Source organism: Lottia gigantea (assembly GCF_000327385.1).
Source record: "Lottia gigantea unplaced genomic scaffold LOTGIsca_49, whole genome shotgun sequence".
NCBI classification, from domain to species: Eukaryota; Metazoa; Mollusca; class Gastropoda; family Lottiidae; genus Lottia; species Lottia gigantea.
The window spans coordinates 275,612-300,999 of NW_008709687.1; the positions used below are offsets into that span (position 1 = coordinate 275,612).

Consider the following 25,388-nt stretch of genomic DNA (forward strand, 5'->3'; position numbering starts at 1 on the left):
TCATACCATATCGTATCATACCATATTGTATCATATATCACATCATACCATATCGTATCATACCACACCGTATCATATATCATATCATATATCATATCATATATCATATCATATATCATATCATATATCATATCATATATCATATCGTCTCAGGCGTTGTAAGGTCGTAACAATGTCGCCCTGCCGCAAGTAATCGCATAATAATCCCAAGCGTATGTTTGCAGGAACGCTAAACATTGCATGGTCATATGATCGCAAAGTAGTAACAAAATCGTTTGTCGTATCATGCCATATCGTATCATACCATATCGTATCATACCATATCGTATCATACCATATCGTATCATGCCATATCGTATCATACCATACTGTATCGTATCATATCGTATCATACCATACTGTATCGTATCATACCATATCGTATCATACCATATCGTATTATATCATATCGTATCATACCATATCGTATTATACCATATCGCATCATACCATATCGTATTATATCATATCGTATCATACCATATCGTATCATACCATATTATACCATATCGTATCATATCATATTGTATCGTATCATATTGTATTGTATCATATTGTATCGTATCATATTGTATCGTATCATATCGTGGGTTTTTTCTTTGGTGGGATTGCGGGGTTGGGGGGGGGGGGAATTGATTGGTTTGGAGGAACAAAAGAGAGAAGTATTTTGCGGTAAAAACCACTTAAAGCCTCCTTAAAGATTTGGAGCCCATATGCCTACATGTCAATAAAAGCGAATGATGAAAGTGGCCATTAATCCGAACTCAGTAAAATGAGAGTTGCGTTCGAAATTTAAGACCACTGTTCCTATTCGCAACTGGTGTTATGTGAAGACCTTTTAGTGTATTTTTATATCGTCACTGATATTGGTTATCATTTACACGTACTGTAGTGTCGTCCTTGTTTCTAATCACCGTGTCACTATGTCAGTATGTCATTGTATCAGCTGGGTTAAGGAAACGATCAATAAGCCAAGAGGATAAAATACTCGTATATGTCTTCATACATGATTAACTGTATTCCCTAGTGTACAATCCAATCAATTCGCTGCATTTGCTTACTTCCGTAATACAATGGTGTCAAGGAATTAGATGCAGTTGTATGACCTTGTTAAGATGAAGATAAACAACATGTTTTTTTAGGTTCTGTTTTAATATTTCTATATACATATAGATAGATTTGATCAAACCCCACTGTTATTTATCTATATAGTTGAATGAATAACGAATGACAAATGGTTAGGGGGTATGAGAGGTTAAAAATCTTGGGAGCCTAAAATGTTATTTTCAAATGAAAAATTCCACACTAAATACAAATTTTGATCGACCTATTTTCTGTGAAAAGGGGTCGTGGAGAATATTTTATTGCTATGCTTCTTCTTCGGTTTCATCTTCGTCAAATTCTCCTTCGTCTTCAGCCGTAGCATCCTGGTACTGTTGATATTCAGATACCAGATCATTCATATTAGATTCAGCTTCAGTAAATTCCATTTCATCCATACCTTCACCAGTATACCAATGTAGGAAAGCCTTTCTTCTGAACATAGCTGGAAATGCGAATATACTTAATATATCATCCTCCTAAGCATTGGACAATATCCCGAGGTCCTGTGTGGTACTTGCTGAACGGGGATTGGAAAATAAACTGAGCCTTTATTAAGAGAATGGTGTATGTCGCTGGGTTATGAATTTGTTTTGCAATCTGGACTTCCCTGATTTCCCTTGAAGCCGTTTTAAGCAAACAACATAAACCTTCGTAATTTCAAACAAAAAATATACTAAATAATATGTGGACTCTCTGAAAGGGGTGACATTGACATACCCGACACAACCGACACCCATTAGCACATGTAAAAGTATTGTGTCCAGCAAGCTAGAAGACATCTTCCTTCACAGTGTCAAGCTATTACGAATTTGACTACGGGATAAGACAAAGCTTGACATTGTGAAGATGATAACAAAGGTTCTTGGTACAGTTACAGTGATCTGAAAGAAGGCTACCTGTAAATTGTTCCGATATACGTTTAAACAATTCCTGAATGGCTGTAGTGTTACCAATGAACGTCGCCGACATCTTCAGTCCTCGGGGTGGTATATCACAAACAGCGGTTTTAACATTGTTAGGAATCCATTCAACAAAATAGCTGCTGTTTTTATTCTGAACATTCAATATCTGTTCCTCTACATCTACAATACAAACAAATGTCCGTCATGTTGTTGATTTTACCAAGGCTTTTGATGTAGTCTAGATTGCCGGTGCTAGAATACCAGAAGTATAAGCTGTTCTTATTCTGGTTGTTTTTTTTATCTGTTAAAGACAAACCACACTGATGTGCATTGTGTGTCATATTGGTGATTTTAACAAGGCCTTTGATGTAGTCTAGTCTTATAAACCACTGTTTTATGTTTATATGCTAAGCCGTCAATATTTCTGATTAGTAATTATACAGTAAATAAACTGACCTGGGCATGTCTAATGTCACGTTTCATAAAAATTCTACGATTGAAATTTATTGTAAACGTGACATCTTTAATGAGAATTATCCTATCAAGATTTTTATGAGGGAAAAGCGGCCTGTACTGTACAAGAAAATAAGATTGGCTGGAAGCGGATTCAAAATTCACTTCCCTAACCTTTCATCGACATACGTCCTCGAAACAATGTACTGACAGTCAGGTAGCGACCGTGACGAGGATCACAGGCAGCCATCATATTCTTAGCATCAAATACTTGTTGCGTCAGTTCCGGTACAGTTAAAGCCCGGTACTGTTGAGAACCACGTGATGTCAAGGGAGCGAACCCTGGTACGAAGAAATGTAATCGAGGAAAAACCACCATATTAACTGCAATCTTTCTCAAATCGGCGTTCAACTGTCCTGAAAAAAGGCATAGAATATGTGTATTGTACAGACTTTGTTACATTACATTGTTTATAATATTGAACCAACAATGACGTGTGTGGCGTCAGGCAGGGTATGCTTAAGCCTACTCTTCTAGACACCCGATACCACTTTCATTAAGAGATACCTTATTACTTCAATACTTGGGCACGGCCCAAAATTTATCGCCTAAGTACAATAAGATTATTCTCAAAAACCGACCTGGAAACCTCAAGCATGTAGTTACTCCAGACATGGTGGCTGATATCAGATGGTTCAGATCGCCATAAGTGGGTGTGGTCAGTTTGAGGGTACGGAAACAGATATCATATAGAGCCTCGTTATCAATACAGTAAGTCTGGTCGACGTTGTCTATTAGTTGGTGTACTGATAGCGTGGCGTTGTACGGTTCCACAACTGTATCAGATACCTGCAAATACATACCCATTCTTATTTCATGAGGCCTCATGCAAGTCGGGATCAGGGGTGGACATGGTAAAGGGGGATTGGTGTTTGAGTTTTTATTCACCGAAATGAGAGATAGAAGACAGGGCGGTAAATAACTTCAAACTTGGGCGCATAACACAAGCGGATTTGGTGTAATGCATAGTTTTAGGGCGCATGGCTGGCCCCAGACTCCAACCAAATTATTCAAAATCAAAGTCTTCTCAATAATTTAAACTAATTTACGGCCCTGAAAGTACGTACGATTCCATTTCATTTATAAGATGTGACCTAAACGATGAAATGACTCAACAATTTCTCCCAGAGCGTGTTTTGGATAAGTAGCCTACCTTTGGTGAAGGGACAACCGGAAATGCACTCATCATGCGATCTGGATATTCTTCACGGATTTTACCGATGAGGAGGGTTCCCATACCAGAACCAGTTCCACCACCTAGAGAATGGGTCAGCTGGAATCCTTGAATGCAATCACAACTCTCTGCCTCTTTCCTCATGACGTCTAGGGTCGAGTCTATTAGTTCAGCACCTTCTGTGTAATGACCTTTAGCCCAGTTATTACCCGCACCGCTCTGACCTAGAACAAGACAAGATGGCTAAAGGTTCGGGTGAATTTGAAATTTAAATGGAGTTTTTATCCGCACTGCTCTGGCCAACAACGAGACATGGTTACTATAGTTGTGGGTCAATGTGAAATTGAATTTTGCGTCCTTCTGCCTGATTTTTAAGGGTTATCAGCCACGAACATGAATATGAATACACACTTCCGGTGTTGCAGACTAGCGGGCTTCCGGTTTTCTAACTTTTCCAAGGTTGGAAATCAACTTTCGAAAAAACCGTCCAGGGATTTAAATACCTTTAAACGCATTGTACATAATAGTAGATGGAAGAAGATGAGAATCTAAACCTTGTCAGCGCTCAAAAATCACTGGCCATGGAATCGGGATTTTTCCGCCCCCACGAAAACAATCGAGAAACAAACGATTTCACGACATAAAGTCGCTTCAAAAACGACAATCCAACATCTCACCCCTAGGTTAGTGATGGGGTTGACTGCCAGTATAACTTACCGAATACAAAATTATCGGGACGGAAGATTTGACCATACGGACCAGAACGTACAGAATCCATGGTACCTGGTTCAAGATCAAACAGAATAGCTCTAGGGACGTATCTACCACCTGAAAAAGGGGACCAAAATTTATTCACTTATTGAATATTACTTATGGAAATTTACTCATTTAAATATTCTTACTTAAAATGCAGTACGAAACGCTCGAGTTACATATTGGTTAGGCTATTTCAGAAATGAAATTGAGCTTTACAGCCGACTTCAATGCACAGTGGACTGGATACGGACAACTCTGCACTATTTGATTTTAAAGACCGCGGCGTTAGCCCATTCTTTTGCAAATTGCTAACCGTCGAGAGATTTTTTACATACACAGCTAGTAGCAAAGAGCAGCCTTCATTTAAACGTCGGACTACTGCATTAAATAAGCCAAGCAGACTAGTAGACATAACTCTATTTTTCTTACTCAAATTTCAGACTACAATTAACTTACCAGTAACTTCATTGTAATAAACATTAATTCTCTCCAACTGAAGATCAGAATCACCGTGGTAAGTTCCAGTAGGGTCAATACCATGTTCATCAGAGATCACTTCCCAGAACTGAAAACAAGGTGACCAATACTACACAATCATCAACAACCAAACGGTCAAGTAGTTTAACTAGCAATGGCTAGTTTGATATTAGTCAAATAAACATTTTATAGGCTTAAAGAGACAGATTCGCCATTTTCTGGAGTTAGGGTCTTGAATATATGTAAATAGTCTTTAGAAGTACAAGAAATGTACGAAAATCGCATAATTCCTTCAATAAATACCTTAAACTAGGAATTTCACTTTTTTATGTCTTTTCTGTTATCTCAGTCTCAAGAAAAGGCGAGTGGTCATTTTAACTTTCAAACTCTGATAATTCTGGACACACATGGTTTTGAGGGCTTAAATTTCTTCACTGTGCTGTGAACACTATTAATGATTAGCTAAGCTAAAAAGAAATCCCGATTCTGAGATTAAAATACGATTGGTCAAACTGATGACCATCATGTAACCTTTAACGCTGGCTAAGAATTGAAAAATTTGCGTTGCCAAACTGAACTAATCTGTGACGGAATACATGTTGTTAGAACATATCAGCTTTTGTAGGAAGTTTCCAATCATCTACCATGACCTAAGCTTGCATCTATGCCCAAGTATTGGTATGATAATTACCAAATGAATTTCAAAACATTACATGTACTTACCTTTGCCCCGATTTGATTGCCACATTGTCCGGCCTGCATATGAACTATCTCTCTCATTGTGATTTGGTCTCAAGCTTCGAACAAGCTTCTCTGGGGATCAAGCAAGACGTGTGGAGAGAGATTCGCTTAGTCAATCTATCGTAAGATATAGAAATATATACAGTGATAGGTTGAAGGATTTTGCCTGTTGTACGGTTTCCAAGCATTGCTAGGTGTTCGATTTTTTTTAATGCAAATTTAATACTTTATTCAAATATTCGCTTCACTTATATATTTATTTTTCTGTTTGATTATTTAACAAATAATATTTACAGCTCCCCAACCCCATCTACCGTTGGATCACCATCAGTTTCTAGAAGCGATTAGCTCTTTGATTGGATTGTTTGCTAGCGAATATATCCAATCAGAGCCCTCGTCTAGTTTATTTAGTGCTTGTTTAAATATTGTCCTCCTTTTGCGGGTCCCGATTGACTAGCGTACAATCCAATCAAATACATTCTGTGATGCTAGAAAAGTGTCCAATGATGTCAAGGTATCAGATGGAGTTCCTGATAGTGTGTAGATGATCATATACCATCACAGGCATAGTTGAACTACCGTAGGGACTGGTTAACCCACTCCTGGGCCCCCCGTACCCAGAAAAAAATACAAAATTTAAAAAAACAATGCACCAAAGTAAGTATCTAAAAGGTTAACACACAATATAAAATGGTTCACAACTTATGCTAGGGCAATATCATTTTTTTAAAAGTTCACGGATCCCCATTACTGTAGTTAAGCATTGATCCTTGTACTCTTGTGAGACTTAAAAGGACAGATGCGCCATTTTTTTTACCAATCGTAGGCTACTTTAATCATAGAAACTTTTTTTTAGCTAAACCAATCAGTAATAGTGTTCACAGCTCACCGTCGACATTTGAGCCTCCAAATCCACGTATGTCCAGAATTATCCGCGTTTGAATGTTAAAATGACGACTCGTCATAACAGACATACTTATATAGAAATAGTGAGTAAAATTCTTCCCGTTCGAAGTATTTTAAAGGAATTTTGTAATTTTCTTACATTTCTAGTACTTCTGATGACTATTCACATATATTCAAGACCCAAATCAACCCCTAAAAATGACGCATCTGTCCCTTCATATGGTTTGCGTAGATGTACAGCTCTGTGAAATGTTTATTTAATAATAGGATTATACTGTCATAATCCGATTAAATACTTCTCAATTTCTTCCACAGTGATGACATGGTAGATATGTTGACGGTCAGATGAAATGAAATGAATGGAGTTTTACGTCCTACATTTCTGCACCATGTGGGCTTATGAAGACGGGCAACGCCATGCAGGATACAATGAAGGAAATTTTGCCAGGACAGCAGCATTAGCCTTCTCTTTTTCGTTTTTACAACCAGATAACCCAAGTACTCATGGTTCTTACAAGGGCAGGCCCGTAACCAGGCTTGATTGATCTTGAGGCAAGTTATATATCCGGAGGGGCAATGATAACATGGTGTTAAGTTACAGTGATGAAATAGGTCGGTTGTAAGCCTGTACAAGGAAATAACACATTCTGGTAAATAACTTGGTCAGGCGCGAATTATATCAATAAGTAGCCCTGAATGATTAAGAACCGGATGTAGTTGAGCCGAATGTAGGCGAGTTCCAACACTGGATCCATTTATTGACTGTGAAAGTAATCAACAGTATATCAAATATTGTATCAGTTTGTATCAATTTAGAGAGATTCGCTGATGTTATTATAAGTTTGATTAAAGATCAAAAGATATTTTACGTGTGTTTTTTTTTTTCACATTCGTATAGAGATGAATTCGAAGTTTTACATCGCTATTCCTTGCTCCAACGAAAACTGGTTACCCCTTGCAGTATGCATTGACGAACATATACAGGATCATTAGCCTATCAACGTTGTTCTAAAGTGGTTCTTATTGCGTACAGCTTAAAGTGATACTACGTCTTAGAATGAACATAAAATTTAAGAATTTTAAACTTGGCGAATAAGAGCCAGTAGATATACTTGGTGTCATAAATAACATAACTGGATCCTTATATAATCCGATAAAACAAAAAAACTATCCATAAATATGCAATTAACTATTGAAAAACGCTTAATATCAAGATTAAGCATTTTTCAACTATTACTTAGTTTTAACAATTTTCCAGATTTTACAGGGATTCTGTTGTAACTTTATGACACCAGGTAAGTTCACTGATGAAAATATACTCATTCTAAGACGTAGTATCACTTTAATGCAAATGCGACCTCTGTTTTTAGACTTTTACGAAAAACGTAACGTTACTGACCTACTTCATCGACCACAGAACACCAGCTTGTACAATTCTCGAAATGTCTACATCGAAATTACAATACATTATGTCCCCCTATGTTTGCCCTCTATTTGTACTCGATGTCTCGGGAACTTATTTGGGGTTTACAAATAGGGTTAGACTGACAAAATATGGGGGACAACTGTCGGGATTGAAATTCAAACTTTGTGGAGGCGTCATAGTCACAAGCCTCTCATTGAGAGTCTGAAGGGTTCTTCCAAGAGCATTTTGGTAAAATTGAATTGATTTGGTGCATTTTGACACATATTTTAGGGCAAAAATCTATAACGATCATATTTTTTTAAACCATTTTTCGAGGGACGAAAAGCCTCCCCACCCACCGGTAGCCCCACTGGCGCGATTACCAATTTCCGAGATGGAACCCTTGGTGACCCTCGGCTAGGCATGCAGCCTCCCCTGTCCTACATATGAGCAAGTTTGGTCAGTAGTTTTGTTATAGTATTTAACACACATCAAAGCAAATATCGAATTGATTTTACCAGTTCACCAAAGAGGTTGTCTTTGTAAAGAGAAGTTTACGTCAATACCAAAATGTGTTTTCTAGGGTACTAAAGCGGACCTCTCACATTTTTTTCTAAAGAACAATTGAAGTCAAAGGCATGTTGAGTGAAATTAGATTAATTAAATTTGACAGAATTTGATTATAAATACAGAGAAAAACCGATGATAATTCAGTTGATATCTCATACAGTTGACTATCTACAGCATTCAAGTGAGTAGAAACTTTATTTCATTTATTTAATTCATTTATATTCATTCATTTATTCATTCATTTATTCATTTATTTAAAGGGGTTGTGGGTTTTTAACTTTTGTATGTGTATCTGTACACTGATAGCATCAATTCGAACCATTCAAATTTTCAGTCAGACGTCGTTGGTTCCTACAATTCCACAAAAGATAGGCGTATGATGACGTCGCAAAATATGCTTACATTAAATAAGGCCCTTCAGGACGACGAGTTTTAGTAGAAATGCAATAACCACAGACGTCTGATTGATGCTATCATTGTCCCTGATACACATCACAAAATTAACAATCTCGTTAATGTAGTTGTCGACGAACTACTTGCTTAGTTTGGATTTGAAGATACGACAACTTCACCTCTATTTTCATTTCCCTGACAATCCACATCAAATTTTGTTAAATGATACTTGTTGAAGACGAACTTCAAATTGGTCAAATTTCGAGGAAATTTTAGACCTCCTCTCCATTGAAACTTCTAAATGATAATCGAAATTTTTCAACTGTAGAATGAAAGTTGCCGTTATTTTGCTGGTTGCCATGGTAATGATGATGAATCAGGAAACCGAGTCCTGGAGACGATTTTGGACTCGTATTGAACCTGTAGCCAGGAGAATTCCAGTCGTAAGACAAGTTGAAACAGGTGTCAGAGCTGTCGGAAGAGCAGTCAGAGCCGTTGGTAGATTTTTCAGACGATGGGGTAAACGAGAGATCAAAGATGACGAGTTCGAAGCTGCATTCAATGCCGCTGCTGCAGATGGTATTTTATCTGAAGATGAAATTCAATCTGTTCTTGGTGTTTCTGCCGATGAATTGGCCGAGTTCATAGAAAATTTTGACATGGATAGTAAGTAACAGGCTGGATTTTTTAATTCAAGGTTTAAAGATATAGATAGAATAGACATAAAATTTAGTCTCTAACTGGGTCAACAAGAGTATATTATTCATCGGTTGGTCTTACCAGTTGCCATGACTAATGAATAGAATATCTATATAAGATCTATCCATTGAAAAACACTTCCAAGCATGTTTCAAAATTACTTGGTTTAATGAATTATTACTTAGTTTTATAGATTTATTGAATTATAGAGGTATTCTGTCCACTGATTAACAACCTAATTGGTCAGGATACAAATGTTTTTCTCTGTTTGTTCACATCTGTAAAATATCTTGGTATTTTATTATCCTATGAGCGGACCGGAATTTTAAATATATTCTCGTTTTTATTTTACAGACAATGGCGAGATAAGTGTGTCTGAATATTTTTTTGTAACTGCCTCTTCCGGTAAGTTATTTCTAATTTTGAGCGGTTTTTTTTAAGGAGGGGCGTGTGTCAACACGAGAATCTTGCTGCGCACCAATCAGTGGCGTTTTGTCAATTTACAAAGTGAAAGCATAGCCTGTGGACCCCCTATCAACGTTAAAATCATTGCCTCTAGTAGGATCTGGATATTCTATTTTTAAATGATGTTAATATTATCATTATTTATTTACAGAAGAAGATGATGAAGAGTAAAGATGAAAGATGGAAGATGAAAAAGTAGAAGATTTCGGACCTGATTAAATGAAGACAAAATTTTATTCCGACAATAGGCCTATATTGATAAAAAAAAACCAGCATGATAGAATAACTCTCGTTTTTTTCAAATATTTCCAATCTAGATAAGCACTAGACCGTAGAAAACGTCGGGGTCCTATTTATTATATATACTCTCCCAAACATTTGATAGCCACTATGTGCAGAGCACAGCTTGTGGCATACAGGACCATGGTTTATCGTCCTGAGACATTTTACCACGACATGCATCACTGGCAGGAGGGGTTGAAAAATCTGAAGGTATTGCCTCGGCATGTGCCGGAATTGAACCCTGGAATTTCCAGTTTGGAGCAAGCGCTTAACTCACCGAGACAGCTCATCTCCCTGTAGATAGTATATACATAATTCATATCTACTCTGTCGTATCATTGCGAATATAAAACGCGCCTCTTCTTACTTAGGCCTACGTCGTAGTTTGCGATATCAGCATCCGCTGGAAGTGAACGTTAACTTGTCATCTACCAACCAATTAGGCCTACCCCAAAAAAAACAAGTTGGCATAACGCCTACACCATATTATTGGGTTGCCATATCGTGTATTCCACGATTAGAACATTAATAAGTTGGCTATTCTACGATGGTAGAAAATCAACAAGTTGGCATAACGCAGACACCATAATATTGAATTTTCGTATCATTATCATGTTTTCAAGGATAGTAGACAATCAACAAGTTGGCATAAAGCAGACACCAAAATATTAAGTTTTAATATGTGTATTTCATGATTTATTTCAACGCAATTAGTTGTCATACCCGGATGGTGGTTTTCTTTTTCCATCAAAGACTGCATCTTCGATTCCCCCCTTACTTTTCAAACGGTCAAATTCAAAAGGAATTAAAGGCTTAGCCTATTTGTTGAATATTACAGTTTTGGCAAATAAAAAAGAAATAATATATAAGATAATGAGAATTCATTTAAAAAATGAGCATTATGCAGTCACTAAAACTTACATAACAAAGATCTAATTGTCGTACTTTCTATAACACTATAGTGATTTATATATCAAGTTCGTACTCTTGTATTTCAACTTATAATAAACATCAAAATACAAAAGCACAAACTGTGTCGATGTGATATGGTTAAAAAACGGCCCCACCCCCACAGTTTCCAAAAGTAACTTTGAATATCACAGATTATGAATAAATTACAATAAAATATACAATTTGAAATCAAAGCAGTAAGATTTGAGATTTTCTATAAAAAAACTGGACGGATTGATAACAATATATCACAGTAAATACACAAGAATAAATACAAAAAATAAAACATCAGAAATTAACCACAACAGAATATGCACGGATCATGGACAAAACATATCCATGTAACATAAATAAAAGCTAAGAATTGCCCTCTTTAAAAACAAGTTCTAATAGATAATCTATGATCATGTTTCTATTTCTATCAACTTAAAGTCAATCAGTAGACAAACTATTTTCAGGCTACTATTCTAATTCTCATCAAAAATAATCAGTAAAATTTGCTTTAAAAAAAGTAATGTGCAAAGGTTTTCATCAATGCATTGAAAATCTAATACTAAAAAAAAATAATCGGTAAATTCTAAAAAACATCATATAAAATTTTAAAATTTTGCTGCCCTGTTGTAAAATCTAACTACATGTATATGATATTTATTCTTTAAAAAAGGAGGTATCAAAATTCTGTAAAAATCAATCGCTTAAGAAAACAATCCAAAAAATCCTGGACTTCCAATATAAACAAGCGAAATACACACCAGTATATAGTAATTGACAGATTAAGTCTAGCTTGTTGAGTTTAAAAGTAAATTCAAAATCAATTTTAGTGATTGACCAATCAAAAGTTTAGTTTTTGGAAATAAAGACTGGAAAATGTCTTTTCTTGACCCTCTGATTGGTTGAAATGATCACAAAAATATTGACCAATCAGATGACTGGAACACTAAAATCATTTTAAGTTGAGTTTTTGAAAATAAGGCGACTTGATGTACATGTTGTTACTTGATACTTGACCATCTGATAGGTTGAAATGATCACAAAAATGTGGACCAATCAGATGTGTGGATATTTTTGGACTTCAAGGCTACTGGTTAATGAGAATAAAGCACTATTTTAATGTCATGGAGTTATTTTGGCAGCTAGAATGAAACGTGGCATTTCTACGCCTCCGAATGCCGTGGATAAGAATCTTCAACGTTTGGTAGATGAGGTGTTGGTGGTGGAAAATGGACGCCATCTAAAAAAAAAAATCAATAAAAAACTTTTTAAGATAAAACTACATAAAATAAAACGAAATAGAGTTGTCTTATTTTTTGGCTCCTCTAGGAGAGGAAGAGTTGAATTCCACTGATGAATATTATTGACCATTTAAATTAAAAGTCTTTTAGGAGGTGGTTTTCCTTTAAAGATGGCTTCCCTTATTTTTATTTATGAAAATGAAAATGCTAATACTCATATGGATAGAAAGTAAAGCTACCAGTTTGTCTCACATGTCTATAATTAATTCATAATTAGCTAAATTAGAACAGAATTACCAGCAGAATTCCAATGAGTGACCCGATCAAGAAAGGTCAAAAAGTTTTTATTTGTTTATCCAGACAGTACATACATGGACATTTACGATTGGTTAAAACTTTTAATTATATGCAATAAGAACATAATGATATGATTAAGAATACATGATAATTCATTAGAAACACCAACTAATCAAATAGTTTGCTTGACACTGAAAAAATAAGGAAACCCATCTTTAAAGATGTCCAATGAAACAAGAAAATAAAAGCTTACAATCTTCATCTGAATTCTTTCTGCCGTGTGCCAATGTATTTTCTCTGAAACAGAAAGATAGACATGGGTGCTGGTATAAAATAAAACAATGTATTAAATTGTAGACAAGCCAAGCTCAAACAGAATCATCAAAGTCTTGGTGAATTTTCATACAGCAAAAATTCAAATGTGGATTAAAACTAGATAAAAACATGCATGATTGGCTAAATTATTAGATTTTTTGACAAAAGAAAGTCTGAAATAGAGAGAAAGGAAAATTATGATAAATATTCAAGAAAATATGTCTCAAAAGCCAACACACAATCACCTCTTCAGCCAAAAAAAAAACTTTTGTCAAATAATGTTTTGAAATGGTTTAGTAGAAGAGTTAAGCAAAATATAAAAACCCATCAGCCAAAGAAATGGGTGCAAATATTCCAAGAAACCAGCCAAAAAAATAATCCCCTTGCATCAAATTATAGTGGAACAGAGAGTACATGCAACAACAAAAAGCTAAGAGGTAAGAGAAAAAATTAAGGACTACAACAACCATCATGCGAAAGCAATTAGTGAAAACTTGAAACGGAAAAAAAATATCTTACACGAAAAGACGAAATAAAATCTACTGTAAAGCTATATAAAATAAACTAAAAATAATACAAAATGGAGGTTTACATCCATGAAATTAACTCAATTGAAGGAATTTAAAGAATATTGCAGATTAAGAGCAAAAACTAAAAAGGGAAATAAAATCAGTTTTGCTACTGACATTACTGCTAAAGAAGTGCAGTCAAAATATGAAAATAAAGAAAACAACTAAAATCAAAAAGCCATTAAGGGTCTTTCTGATGACCCATTTGACTTTTTTCAATGGTCAAGTTTTTTGAGAAACTAATCTTAAAAATGAAAAAAAAAAAAAAAAAAAACTCAATCTGATTGAAATAATGATCTAGATGGTTTCAATATTAATTTCTTTCGACCATGGGTGGTCAACTTGTCATGTTTTAGATTTTGTCATCTTCAAGATGTCCAGCTATTACAAACGTCATACTTATTTTGTAATAGCTTGACATTGAACAGATGGTATTTTAATCAGATTGACAAGAGGAGAAAACTTAGTGAAAAGAAACACACCTGGTGTGAGAGGAAGAAGAAGGTGGATAATGGTCAGTCATATACCATGGTGTATTCTGGGATAGTTCTTCTGTTCCTTCATCATTAATGGAGTTATCTTTCCCTGATCGGGCTCTATTGCTCTCATTGATGTTATTGACGTCTGCGTTTGGATTACTCTGGACCATCATGAAATTAGCATCTTCTGAGTTGTCAGGATTATCAGACGGCAAACGAGACCTGAAAATATCATTTTAATTGGTCAGTTGGAGGATGTGATAGTTTTGGACATCAAAAGTGTTCATGAGAACCCTTAGGGGAGGGGATGTACTGCCCCAACACCTGACACGTGGTGCTGAACCTTTTCCTACCCTCAGAAAATAAAGACTCAAGAAGCTACAAAATAGAACCAAACCTTGAACCAGGATAAAGTTGTCTGTAGTTTATTTCTTTTTTACTTCGACTGTCCTCCATTTTCTTTGCAATCTGGTATTTCTCCTGAAATTAGCAAAAATAATCATTATGACAGGAAGAGTCAGATACAAGTTCCCTGATAACTTTTCCAAATTTGAACACCAGAGTCAGTTGGGAAAGAAACGATGGATATGTGCCAATCTAACTATAACTTAAGATCTGTTTAACATCTTTGCATTGTTTGTTCTTGGCCTACCAATAAACTTAAAGATCTGGTCAAATGGATTTCACTTCTTTATGTTCAAACTTATTTATAATCCACTATTGAAAGTCTACTATAGATTAACTTGAATTCATCAATCCAAATTGAAAATCAAAATCCAATGACATACGAATTTAACTTTACAGTACATACACAATAATAAAATAAAACCTACCCTTCTAATAGCTAGATGAACCTCAGTTGGAGTGTCAGGAATCATAGCTGCCATGACGTATTTCAATGTAAACACTATATGCTGGAAAATATAAACATCAACACACAAAACTATTATAGAGATACTATTAGAATATTTCTAGTTATATATCATATAAATCATTATTTATTGAGCACCATTTTATTTTACATTGAAATGAAATGAAATGAATGGAGTTTTACGTCCTACTTTTCTGCACCATGTGGGCTTATGAAGACGGGCAATGCCATGCAGGGTGCAATGAGGGAAATTTTGCCAGGACAGCGGCATTAGCCTTCTCTTTTCCGATTTCCAACTGTCGAGATATCTTTAACGTGCATAGCCTGTAGCACACGGGGCCTCGGTTTATTGTCCCATCCGAAAGACGCTTTTTCCATGTCAGCACCTCGTACCTGCATCACTGACTGGGGGAAACCGGGTTGAAAAATCCGAAGGTATTATCTTGACCTATGCCAGGATTGGACCCTGGACCTTCAGGTTAGAGAGCAAGCATCTAACTCACTGAGCCACCGCAGCTCCCTTATTTTACATTGAAATATTTTGTTATTATAATGTAAGTTAATGGGGCTTAATCAAGTTTAGTGATTGATCAATTATATACTAGATACACTGATATCAATCAAAGTTTAGTGGAAGAAAATATTAGATCTTACCTCAAAACCAATGACAACCCAAAGTTTTTCATAGAGGGTGTAATCTTTACCCCAGCTAGATGTGAAGGCAATTAGAAAGGCATTGGTGATGACTCCAATTATATTTACAAAATACAGAATATCATACCATTTCCCTGGAATATTATCATTATCGAATAAGACAGGTTTCACACGAAGTTAATTATCATTATCGAATAAGACAGGTTTCACACGAAGTTAATTATCATTATCGAATAAGACAGGTTTCACACGAAGTTAATTATCATTATCGAATAAGACAGGTTTCACACGAAGTTAATTATCATTATCGAATAAGACAGGTTTCACACGAAGTTAATTATCATTATCGAATAAGACAGGTTTCACACGAAGTTAATTATCATTATCGAATAAGACAGGTTTCACACGAAGTTAATTATCATTATCGAATAAGACAGGTTTCACACGAAGTTAATTATCATTATCGAATAAGACAGGTTTCACACGAAGTTAATTATCATTATCGAATAAGACAGGTTTCACACGAAGTTAATTATCATTATCGAATAAGACAGGTTTCACACGAAGTTAATTATCATTATCGAATAAGACAGGTTTCACACGAAGTTAATCATGAACTTAAAAAGCGGATAAAGCCTAACTACAGCTATCTGTATAGTCATTTAAATAATTACATTACCAGCTCAAAGACCTCAAATTTATAGTGATAAACCTTAACTTTACCAGCTGATGGAGCTCAATTTAAGATTACTTCTGTCTGTATCACTTTTTAAAATCTAAATCTGATATCCAGTTCTCATACAATTCAATATCAATGTAAAAGATTAAAAATGATGTACACCAAAAATAAATGATAAACTAGTACATGGAAACTAACTTACCGATATCTTGAGCAATAAAAGCTATTGGTCTACGGTACCACCATAACATACGTTTAGCATCAACTCTCAAATCTACCAAGTTAGTACATAGAGCTAAGATTGGTGCCAGTGGGAACGAGGCAGCAAATAACTAAAATAAAAGACTTCTGTAATCTTATTTTCAATATCAAAACAACGCCTTGATTTTCAACACAAGCTAAGAAAGATCTTGGTTTTTGTGTCTTTTGGCTTAAAATCAAGACCTAAATGCTTTGAAAAGAGAATTATTCACGACCTCTCATGATCTTCACAATGTCAAGCTATTAAGTAGTGTGTCTATACCTTGACTGCACTAGCAACCTTTTATGTATCATGGAATGCAGTAATTTGTATGCCAGTAATTACAGCCAACTGGCCACCTTTTGTATCATGGAATTCAGTGATTTGGTTGGATTGTACGCCAGTAATTACAGCCAATCAGTGCCCTCACAAGACTGTTAACATTATGGCTTAGTATTTACAGTCTATCTGTCGAGGGTGATGATTGGCTGTGTTCCCTGGCATACATGCTATCAAAACGCTACATTTACAAACTTCAGTGATATAAGAATAGTGATTATTGCAGTCAAGGTATTAGACACAGTTTTTCATAGCATGACATATTAAGATGACCTACCATAAGAAATCCGTACTGGATAACTTTTTCTGTATATTCACCAAGCGTAAAATCACCAAGACTTGGCTTCTGTCGCTCTCGTTCCAAAAAATCTTTATGTAAAATCTTCCCTGAGTTTCCACTGGGTTTAACGCCCGTTGAATTCTCCTCAACTTTATTCTGGCGCCGACAGCAACAACAGCATTTAAAATGGAGGCAGGCTGGACGTTTCGCCCATAATTTACGAAGAAATCTGAAATAAGTAATCAGAAAACGAATCAACGTAAGTGGATACTTCAAAATGTTCAAAATAATTATTATATAAAATTTTTGAATAAAATATCAAGGTGAAATTCTGAAGCCACGGCTAGTGCTTCTTTGATATCCTTATCTATAAAATTAAGGAAAAGTGTTTTAAAATTATAATGTTTCTGACACTAATCCACGTGTATATTTTCAATGAATTTAAGGTGTTATTTTTAATGTGTCCAGTATATTGATATATGGTAACATGCAGTATGTTGTATTTATATGATACATGCAAAGGGTTTGAATATATTTGGAATTGGATTACACCATTCTGATTCTCCAGTCTTTGTATGTGTATCAGTAACACTTATAGCTTCTATTTACACCATTCTGGTTTTCTAGTCTTTGTATGTGTATCAACGGCACTAGTGATGTCATACTACAGTTAGTTTTAGTGGAACTGCACAAGAACCACAGACATCAGATTTAAAATTGTAATGGTGCAATTTGAAGATATCAGTGTCCCTGTTACACATACAAATTTAAGATAACCTCTTCCCAATCTGAATGGTACAAAAAGGGGCTATAAGTGACCCTGATACATGCATGAATAAGAGCTAAACCAGTTGAAGTGTCTAGGACAGACAGACGGACTATTACTGTGTCACTGCAATCATCTGTGAAAAAGTACATCATTCGTGAACATAGTGATTTTAAATATTTATCATTTGGTTATCTGAATACTTACGGCTTTACGTTCCTTCAAACATAAAAACAGAAATTATCATCAAATTATATACCTTAATATCCAAAATATTTTTTGTCATTTTTCAATTTTGACCCAGCTGTAAACGGGTAATAATGCGGGAAAAATCAATGCCAAGAGGTTTGGTCATGGTTCAGCTAATAGAAACAATCATTGTGAACCTACATTGTTATCCTTGTAACAAATTTTACTGAAAGTTTTGGCCAAGAATCAGCTGGTAGTTGAGATGTCCAACCAAATCAAAGGTTGAGTTATTCAATATCCTCGAACACCTTGTCAATCCAGATAGAGGAAACTTATACTTACGGAATAATAATATCTTTTAGTAGTTTAGGCAGTGGTTTAACAAACATCAAAACTAAAACTTGAAAAGATAACTGAGACATACACGTTCCTTGACAATCATCTTTATATTCTTCTCCTCTACCCAATAAACCTATATTATCAAACCTCTACAATAGACAGAATGAATGAATGAATGAATGATCAATGAATGAATCAATGAATGAAAATAAATAACAAAACAAAACAAAACAAAACAAAAAATAAAATAAAATGAAATAATAAAAATAAAAAAAAAATAAAAAATAAAATAAAATAAAATAAAATAATAAAATAAAATAATAAAAAATAAATAAATAAATAAATTAATTAATTAATATATAATAAATAAATAAATAATAAATAAATATATAATAATAGGAACAACTCACTCCTCTGAAGAAAGCAATATAAAAACAGGAAGCGTAACTATTGACGAACTGGAAGGCGAATAATTTTATAATCAACGAATCATCATAGCCCGTCTGTGTTCGGTGATTCTCTAAAATTAAAGTTATTAATTAATTTTAAAATAAACAATATAAACTTATAAGAATTATATAACATGCTATGAATCTAGGGGTCGCTTGATTGATGTTCTGTATGTTCAGCATTCTTGGAATCAACTAATGAAACAAGTTGGAACAGGGTTCGCGTGCTTCGAAAAAATAGTAAGTGTAGACAGAATTCAAAATGGCGGAGAAAGAAGTACATGGGAAAATTTCAAAGGTGACATGTCCTGATTGAGGAAAGAATTGTAACAGACGGAATCAGTTCAGAACTCTCCAATCAAGTGCCACCCTTGTGTTTTTAGTAAGAAACTTTCTACAATATCATTTTCAATATTACAGATATGTGAACTAATGGATCAATGGGCAAGCAGACGGACATTAAGAGATGTGAATGTTTAATAATATAATCTTACCCCATTCTGTCAGAAATACTGCCAATTTATCATACAACTGAAATTCAAATTATCAAATTAACGTGATTAATACAAATTAGTCGACCTTTTAGATTTTTTTACCAGAACTTCCAATTTTAATCTTGCTTTTAGACTATAATACAGATATTCAAGAATGCATCAAATCACACATACTCCCTCTTTAAATCTTTGGAAATGAAGTGAAATGAAATGTATGGAGTTTCATATCCTACTTTTCTGCACCATGTGTGCTAATGAAGACGGGCAACGTCATGCAGGGTGAGGGAAATTTTGCCAGGACAACGGCATTAGCCTGCTCTTGTTCGATTTCCAACTGTTGAGGGATCTTTAACGTGCACAGCCTGTAGCACACGGTGGCTCGGTTTATTGTCCCATCACAAAATCAAAATCAAACGAACATTTCGGGATACCTGAACTTCATGGAAAATTAATACCATATACTATGTCTACCAAATATACAAACCCTTACACCCTTACCTTGCCGAGTATAAGAATAGAAACAGCGTTAAATAAAGATGATATAACGGTGGTCAATAGAAGACATTCAGTACCAGTAATACCAGGACAATAATCAACATCAATAATAACACGGTAAATAATAACAGACGTCACACTAATTAATACCAACAACATCTACAATAAATAACAAATATACATTATTAGATATGTGAACTCTCTTAAAGGAATGTCATATTTATAAACATATGTGGACTCTCAGAAAGAGATGAAGTACTTTATAAACATTATTAGCTATGTGAACTTTTTGAAAGAGATTCTGAGTTGACAAACCTAAATACCAAATAAACATAACTATCTATGTGAACTCTCTGAAAGTGATACCAAGTTGACAAACTCAAATACCAAATAAACTATATTAGCTATGTGGACTCTATTACCCCAAAATTATTTTTTTAAAAATATACGTACCATAAAAATTAAAACAGAACTTGACGCAAATATTTTCATGAGTTTGCGTTTAAATGGGTAAAACCAGATTTCTTCACTAGTCACTGGATCCTACAAAATAATAAACAGCATCAGGGATGTTGAGTTGATGATATTCACCAGTAATGTGTGACTGGAGGTTTATGATGTTAATGGTATTCAACAGTTATGTATGACTCTAGTTTCATAATCCAAATTGCAGTATTACATTTAGGCATAAACTCAACTGTAATGGTGGGTTTTAAACTCGGTCAGCATTTGAAAATATGATGACCTAGTATTAGTAATCTTAACTTATTATTCCCATCGAACTAGCTGTAAATGGGTACAGATAATCTGGGAAAGATCAATGCCAAGAGGTTTGGTCAGGGACCATCGACAATATCCTTGTTAACTTAAGTTATTATCTTTGTAAGAAAGTTCTTCCCTTCCCTCTATATGAAGCTTCAGTACTTCAAAATACTAAAAATGAACAAATCTCTTACTGTTGTTGTAGTTGTTCCATAAAATTGAGGTCTGTCTGGTTCTTTTGATTCAAAATCTTCCACATCCCATTCATAAGCTAGTCTGGAATTCAACCGCTTCCAGGCTTCCAGGAATATTGTTCCTGAAAAACAAACAATATAGAATACATGGCATTATTTGATCATTTCTGGTCACATATTCTCGAAACGCTCTTGGCACGAGAATGTCCTAGAATCAATGTTAGAAGATAAGAACTTAGGATATCCTAGCGCTAAGATCGTTTCGAGAATACGTGGCCTGAATGGTAGCTCATGAGCAAAAAGAAATATAGTTTTCTTAATGTTGAGCTCTATCAGCTGGTGAAGCAAATATTTAGAGGACTGATTATTTATATTTTTTTATGTAATTGTTTATGAAACTAAAGTCAGATTTTTATTCTAAAAAGTGATAAAGATCATTCAGAAAATATCTAGTTACATACCCCACAAACAGATAATCAAACCAAAATATGGCGTGGCATCGTTATCAAAAGCTTCCTTAATTAGATCTAACACTCCTACTACAGCATTCTTTATCCTGTACATATACATAGAAATACATCAGATAGATTCTAATGTCAAAAACTTCAAAAATAAAAACAAGAGGGGGTCCAGCAGGGGTCATTAAATTGTCAAAAGGAGGCTAAAAAGGCAATTAAAATGAGAAATATTTGAAAATGAGGGGAGCAAAAGTCAGGGCAGTCCTAGACCATTCCACCACACCCCCTAGTCTTCAGTCTTTGCTTCCAAGATATAAGAAGCTACACTGGATATAAGAGGCTACACTGGATATAAAAGACTACATACTCATCTATAACTGTACCGTTCTGTAATACAACTTTTTCTTCTTTAGACACACTGAAGAAAAAAATAAAAATACATTTAGAGGAATTGCAGGAACCACAGATGTCTGATTGAAAATTGGAAAGATGCAAATTGGTGCTATAATCGTCCCTTTAACAGTTATATTACTTGGGAGTTCAGGGTACATGACGTTTCATTTCATTCACACTCTGAGTTCCAAGGGTTAGAAAATGGAATTTGTCCTACCTCATAACCAATCCATATATAAATATAATCAATCCTAATAATGATGGTAACCATAGCGACGTAGTTAACAATCCAGACCACGCGAAATAAAATGCAATCTTTTCACCAAAATAATTACGAATTTTCCATAAGGGTTGAAACTTGAAAAATTTAGACCAAGTGTCGTCCAGCTCTTTGCGTGGATCTTCCTCAAGTTTGACAGACACATTGGAATTGGAATCGTCATCCTCATCAAAATGTTCGTCAATTCCGTGCTCCTGAGTTTTACGTTTTTGAGAATTTTCGTGAAGAATCATACAGTCTGTGTACACTCCCTTCATCAATAAATATGGCAGACCTGAAAAATGAATTTTTTTAGATTTTGATTACACGACCAATGATCAATATTTATATTCAATATTTAACAAAACAACATTTTCAACCAATCAGCATTGGCTAAATTTTCTATGAAGTGACTCAGCTAGCATTAGGTAAGTTAGATCACATCAACCAATTTACCTTTTTTCTTGAGAACTTTTCTGTTTTTCTCCTCGTTTTCTTGGCTGTGAGATTCTCGAGGTGCCATATAGTTCATGATGGTGTCAAACTTTGACTGGGGGTCATCGTCGTCTGGTTTCGAACCCTCAATCTTCTCTTGCTCAGTTCGTATATCAAGGTTAATTAAAATATGATTTACCTGAAGTATAATTTATCGTTTAGTTTGTGAGTCTATCAGGGCTGTCAAGTTGACAGTATTCGCCAGTTAGGAGCCAAAATATTAGAGGTTTTAGAGATCTTAGATCACTTAAAGATAGGAGTCTGTAGTCAATGCAAGTCCATTTAAAGTGATTGTAAAAGAGGTTTTCTAAATTTCTATGTGTATTGGGGACACTTATAGCTTCAATTTGCACCATTCCAATTTTCAATTAGACGTCTTGCAATTCCACTAAAACTAGGCTACTATTAATATCTATTATTATATGTAGCTCCCCTCTAGTGATGTCATAATATGCGTTAGTTTTAGTGGAATTGCAAGAACCACAAACGTCTGATTGAAAATTGGAATGGTTCATATTGATGCTATCAGTGTCCCAGATACACATAAAAAATTTAGAAAACCTCTTTACAATCCCTTTAAGCAGTAATAAACTGATATTTTTAGTCAGTGATCAGGATTGAGGTCAGGAATGAGAATATTCTTAAGAATACCAGGTGTTCACTAGGCTCTTTTAACTGGGCAATACCTTTTTAGCATTCTAAAGAATGTGTTTACTCACCAGCAAGGAGCGTAAGGAAGGACGGAAGAAATTGGATGGATCCTGATGGTTTTGGTACATTTCTATTTTATCCATGTAAAACTGAGAACTCACAAAATCAACTGAATTAAAAAAAAAAGTAGGTCATAAGGGCTAAAAGCAAAACCAGACAGACTCTTGGAGGCACTGGTTGTGGCATCAGGATTTTTCTACCCTTGGGAGAATTCAAATTTCAAACCCATAGGACCTTATTGCTTAGCAGACTGTTAGCTCACTATCAACTGAACACTTCCACTGTCCTAGCAGACGACAATCCAACTAGTTACTGACTGAGCTATCCCACTGTCCTAGCAGACGACAATCCAACTTGTTACCAACTAAGCTATTCCACTGTCCTAGCAGACGACAATCCAACTCTCTACCAACTGAGCTATTCCACTGTCGTAGCAGAGGACAATCCAACTCGCTACCAACTAAGCTATTCCACTGTGCTAGCAGACGACAATCCAACTGACTGGCAACTTGTCAGCATCCCTGATCTACAGTTTGAAATTCTCCCTACCTTCATTGTCTGTTTCTAAATGGCGTTCTATAAACTTTCCGATACAACCTGATTCTGGTTCTTCCGGATTTCCACACTAAAAAAACATTGATAAAAAAATATAGAAGGGCACCTTAAAAGCAGAAGAGCTTTTGCTGAAGGTCATTTGGGGCATTTGATTACACATCACCTTACTTGTATCATGAAATGTAGCGATGTGATTGGATTATATGCCATCCAATACAGCCAATCAGAGCTCTTAACAGACTTACTATAATTATTATGGCATATTGTTTATCGACTTTCTGTTGAGGCCTCTGATTGGTTGTATTCACTGGTGCACAATCCAATCAAATAGCTACATTCCATGATACAAGAATAGTGGCTTTTGCAGTCAAGGTATGAGTAGGAAGTTTGTAATAGCTTGACATTGTGAAGATGATTTGGTGTATGTGATTACATTTTAGTAAGAAGGTAAGAAATATCAAATATATTTATAATTACATCTTTCAACGGCATTTCTAGTTTCACTTTTTCTGCCTCATAACACAATCTTTTAAAGGGACAGTGTAACTTTTTATATGTTAATTGACCAATCACATTCTCTTGAATCGAAAATCCTTCAGAGATTAACAAATTCTCAAACTCGTTCCGATGATGTTCATTTCTTTCTGATTTCCTTTTTTCTTTTTCCTTCGCTTCAACTTTCAACGTCGGATGAACTAACACGAAATCTATCCGCTTGCGTTCCGGAATCAACACTTGTTCCAAGGCAAGTTTGGAATAACGTCGTTCAAAATGTGTCATTTTAGACGTAACTTTTTTCTTTTTCTTATGTTTGCTTTTCTTCATTTTGGCGCCAGCAGTTCCGACTAGTGCCGTCTCTTTGAATCCTGGATTGCTGTAATCTTCCGTATCGTTTTCATTCTCCTCTTCTTCTATCAGCTCATATAAATCTTCATTCTCCATTTTGTGTTTCTTTCTACTTTAGCTTTAGCAGACTTTTATAAAGTAGATGTTGTGTCACTTAATCATCTGAAAATTTCATTTAAATAAAAACAGGGTTAGAAGATATGGCTCATTAGACTTCAAGACAATTACCAAAGAAACAACCATTATTCATAATGATAAGAACTTATTTTCACATGGATCCTTTCTACCAGCTGGTCTTTGCATTGATTTTACAAGGATAACAACTTAGGTTCACAAGGATCCTTTCTACCAGCTGGTCCTTGACCAAACCTCTTGGCATTGATCATTTCCGGATTATCAGTACCAATTTACAGCTGGATTGACCGGAGGACTTCACATACTGACTGAGATATGAACCCACGACCACCATTTTTTGTACTTGACAAAACAAATGATGTTGTAAAGATTCCAAAATCAGTTGATTAAAAAAAACATAAAACAAATAGTTTAAATTTCCAATTTCTTACAAGCTTAAAGTTGGATGAGAAATTATGGAGTGAGCCAAAGAAGTGACTGATCGATCAATTACCGGAACTGAAGGCAACTTGCG

At 35.0% G+C, this 25,388-nt stretch overlaps 3 protein-coding genes across 3 annotated transcripts; 1 reads left to right on the plus strand and 2 right to left on the minus strand.

The window, feature by feature from the left end:
• Nucleotides 1–1,179: 1,179 nt before the first annotated feature.
• Nucleotides 1,180–5,802, minus strand: LOTGIDRAFT_218820 (hypothetical protein). Its single transcript, XM_009061539.1, has 8 exons — nt 5,690–5,802; nt 4,946–5,054; nt 4,451–4,561; nt 3,713–3,957; nt 3,141–3,348; nt 2,673–2,915; nt 2,040–2,225; nt 1,180–1,585 (listed from the first exon to the last, which is right to left on the minus strand). Exons 1-8 carry the CDS (start codon nt 5,744–5,746, stop codon nt 1,407–1,409), a joined length of 1,338 nt encoding a protein of 445 aa, XP_009059787.1. The 5' UTR covers nt 5,747–5,802; the 3' UTR covers nt 1,180–1,406.
• A 3,508-nt stretch (nt 5,803–9,310) lies between these two features.
• LOTGIDRAFT_234279 (hypothetical protein) lies at nt 9,311–10,424 on the plus strand (the record flags this gene model as incomplete). Its single annotated transcript, XM_009061540.1, has 3 exons — nt 9,311–9,647; nt 10,035–10,085; nt 10,297–10,424. 3 exons carry the CDS (start codon nt 9,311–9,313, stop codon nt 10,314–10,316), a joined length of 408 nt encoding a protein of 135 aa, XP_009059788.1. The 3' UTR covers nt 10,317–10,424.
• A 1,409-nt stretch (nt 10,425–11,833) lies between these two features.
• Nucleotides 11,834–24,835, minus strand: LOTGIDRAFT_234280 (hypothetical protein; the record flags this gene model as incomplete). Its single annotated transcript, XM_009061541.1, has 21 exons — nt 11,834–12,609; nt 13,161–13,204; nt 14,274–14,492; nt 14,668–14,750; nt 15,104–15,184; nt 15,796–15,929; nt 16,677–16,806; nt 17,332–17,563; nt 18,632–18,777; nt 19,039–19,148; nt 19,572–19,608; nt 20,070–20,225; nt 20,520–20,609; nt 21,023–21,144; nt 21,484–21,578; nt 21,848–21,898; nt 22,091–22,427; nt 22,589–22,766; nt 23,347–23,447; nt 23,888–23,963; nt 24,371–24,835. The coding sequence occupies 21 exons, from the start codon at nt 24,833–24,835 to the stop codon at nt 12,533–12,535; spliced, it is 2,964 nt and encodes a 987-aa protein (XP_009059789.1). The 3' UTR covers nt 11,834–12,532.
• Nucleotides 24,836–25,388: the final 553 nt, after the last annotated feature.

Excerpts from the sequence above, each read along its gene's own strand:
- LOTGIDRAFT_218820 (XM_009061539.1), bottom strand. The coding sequence starts at position 5,746 with ATGAGAGAGATAGTTCATATGCAGGCCGGACAATGTGGCAATCAAATC. Across the intron at positions 3,349-3,712 it reads CGGTTGTCCCTTCACCAAAG|GTATCTGATACAGTTGTGGA; the intron begins GTAGGCTACTTA and ends ATGTATTTGCAG. Across the intron at positions 2,226-2,672 it reads AGGACGTATGTCGATGAAAG|ATGTAGAGGAACAGATATTG; the intron begins GTTAGGGAAGTG and ends TTTGTATTGTAG.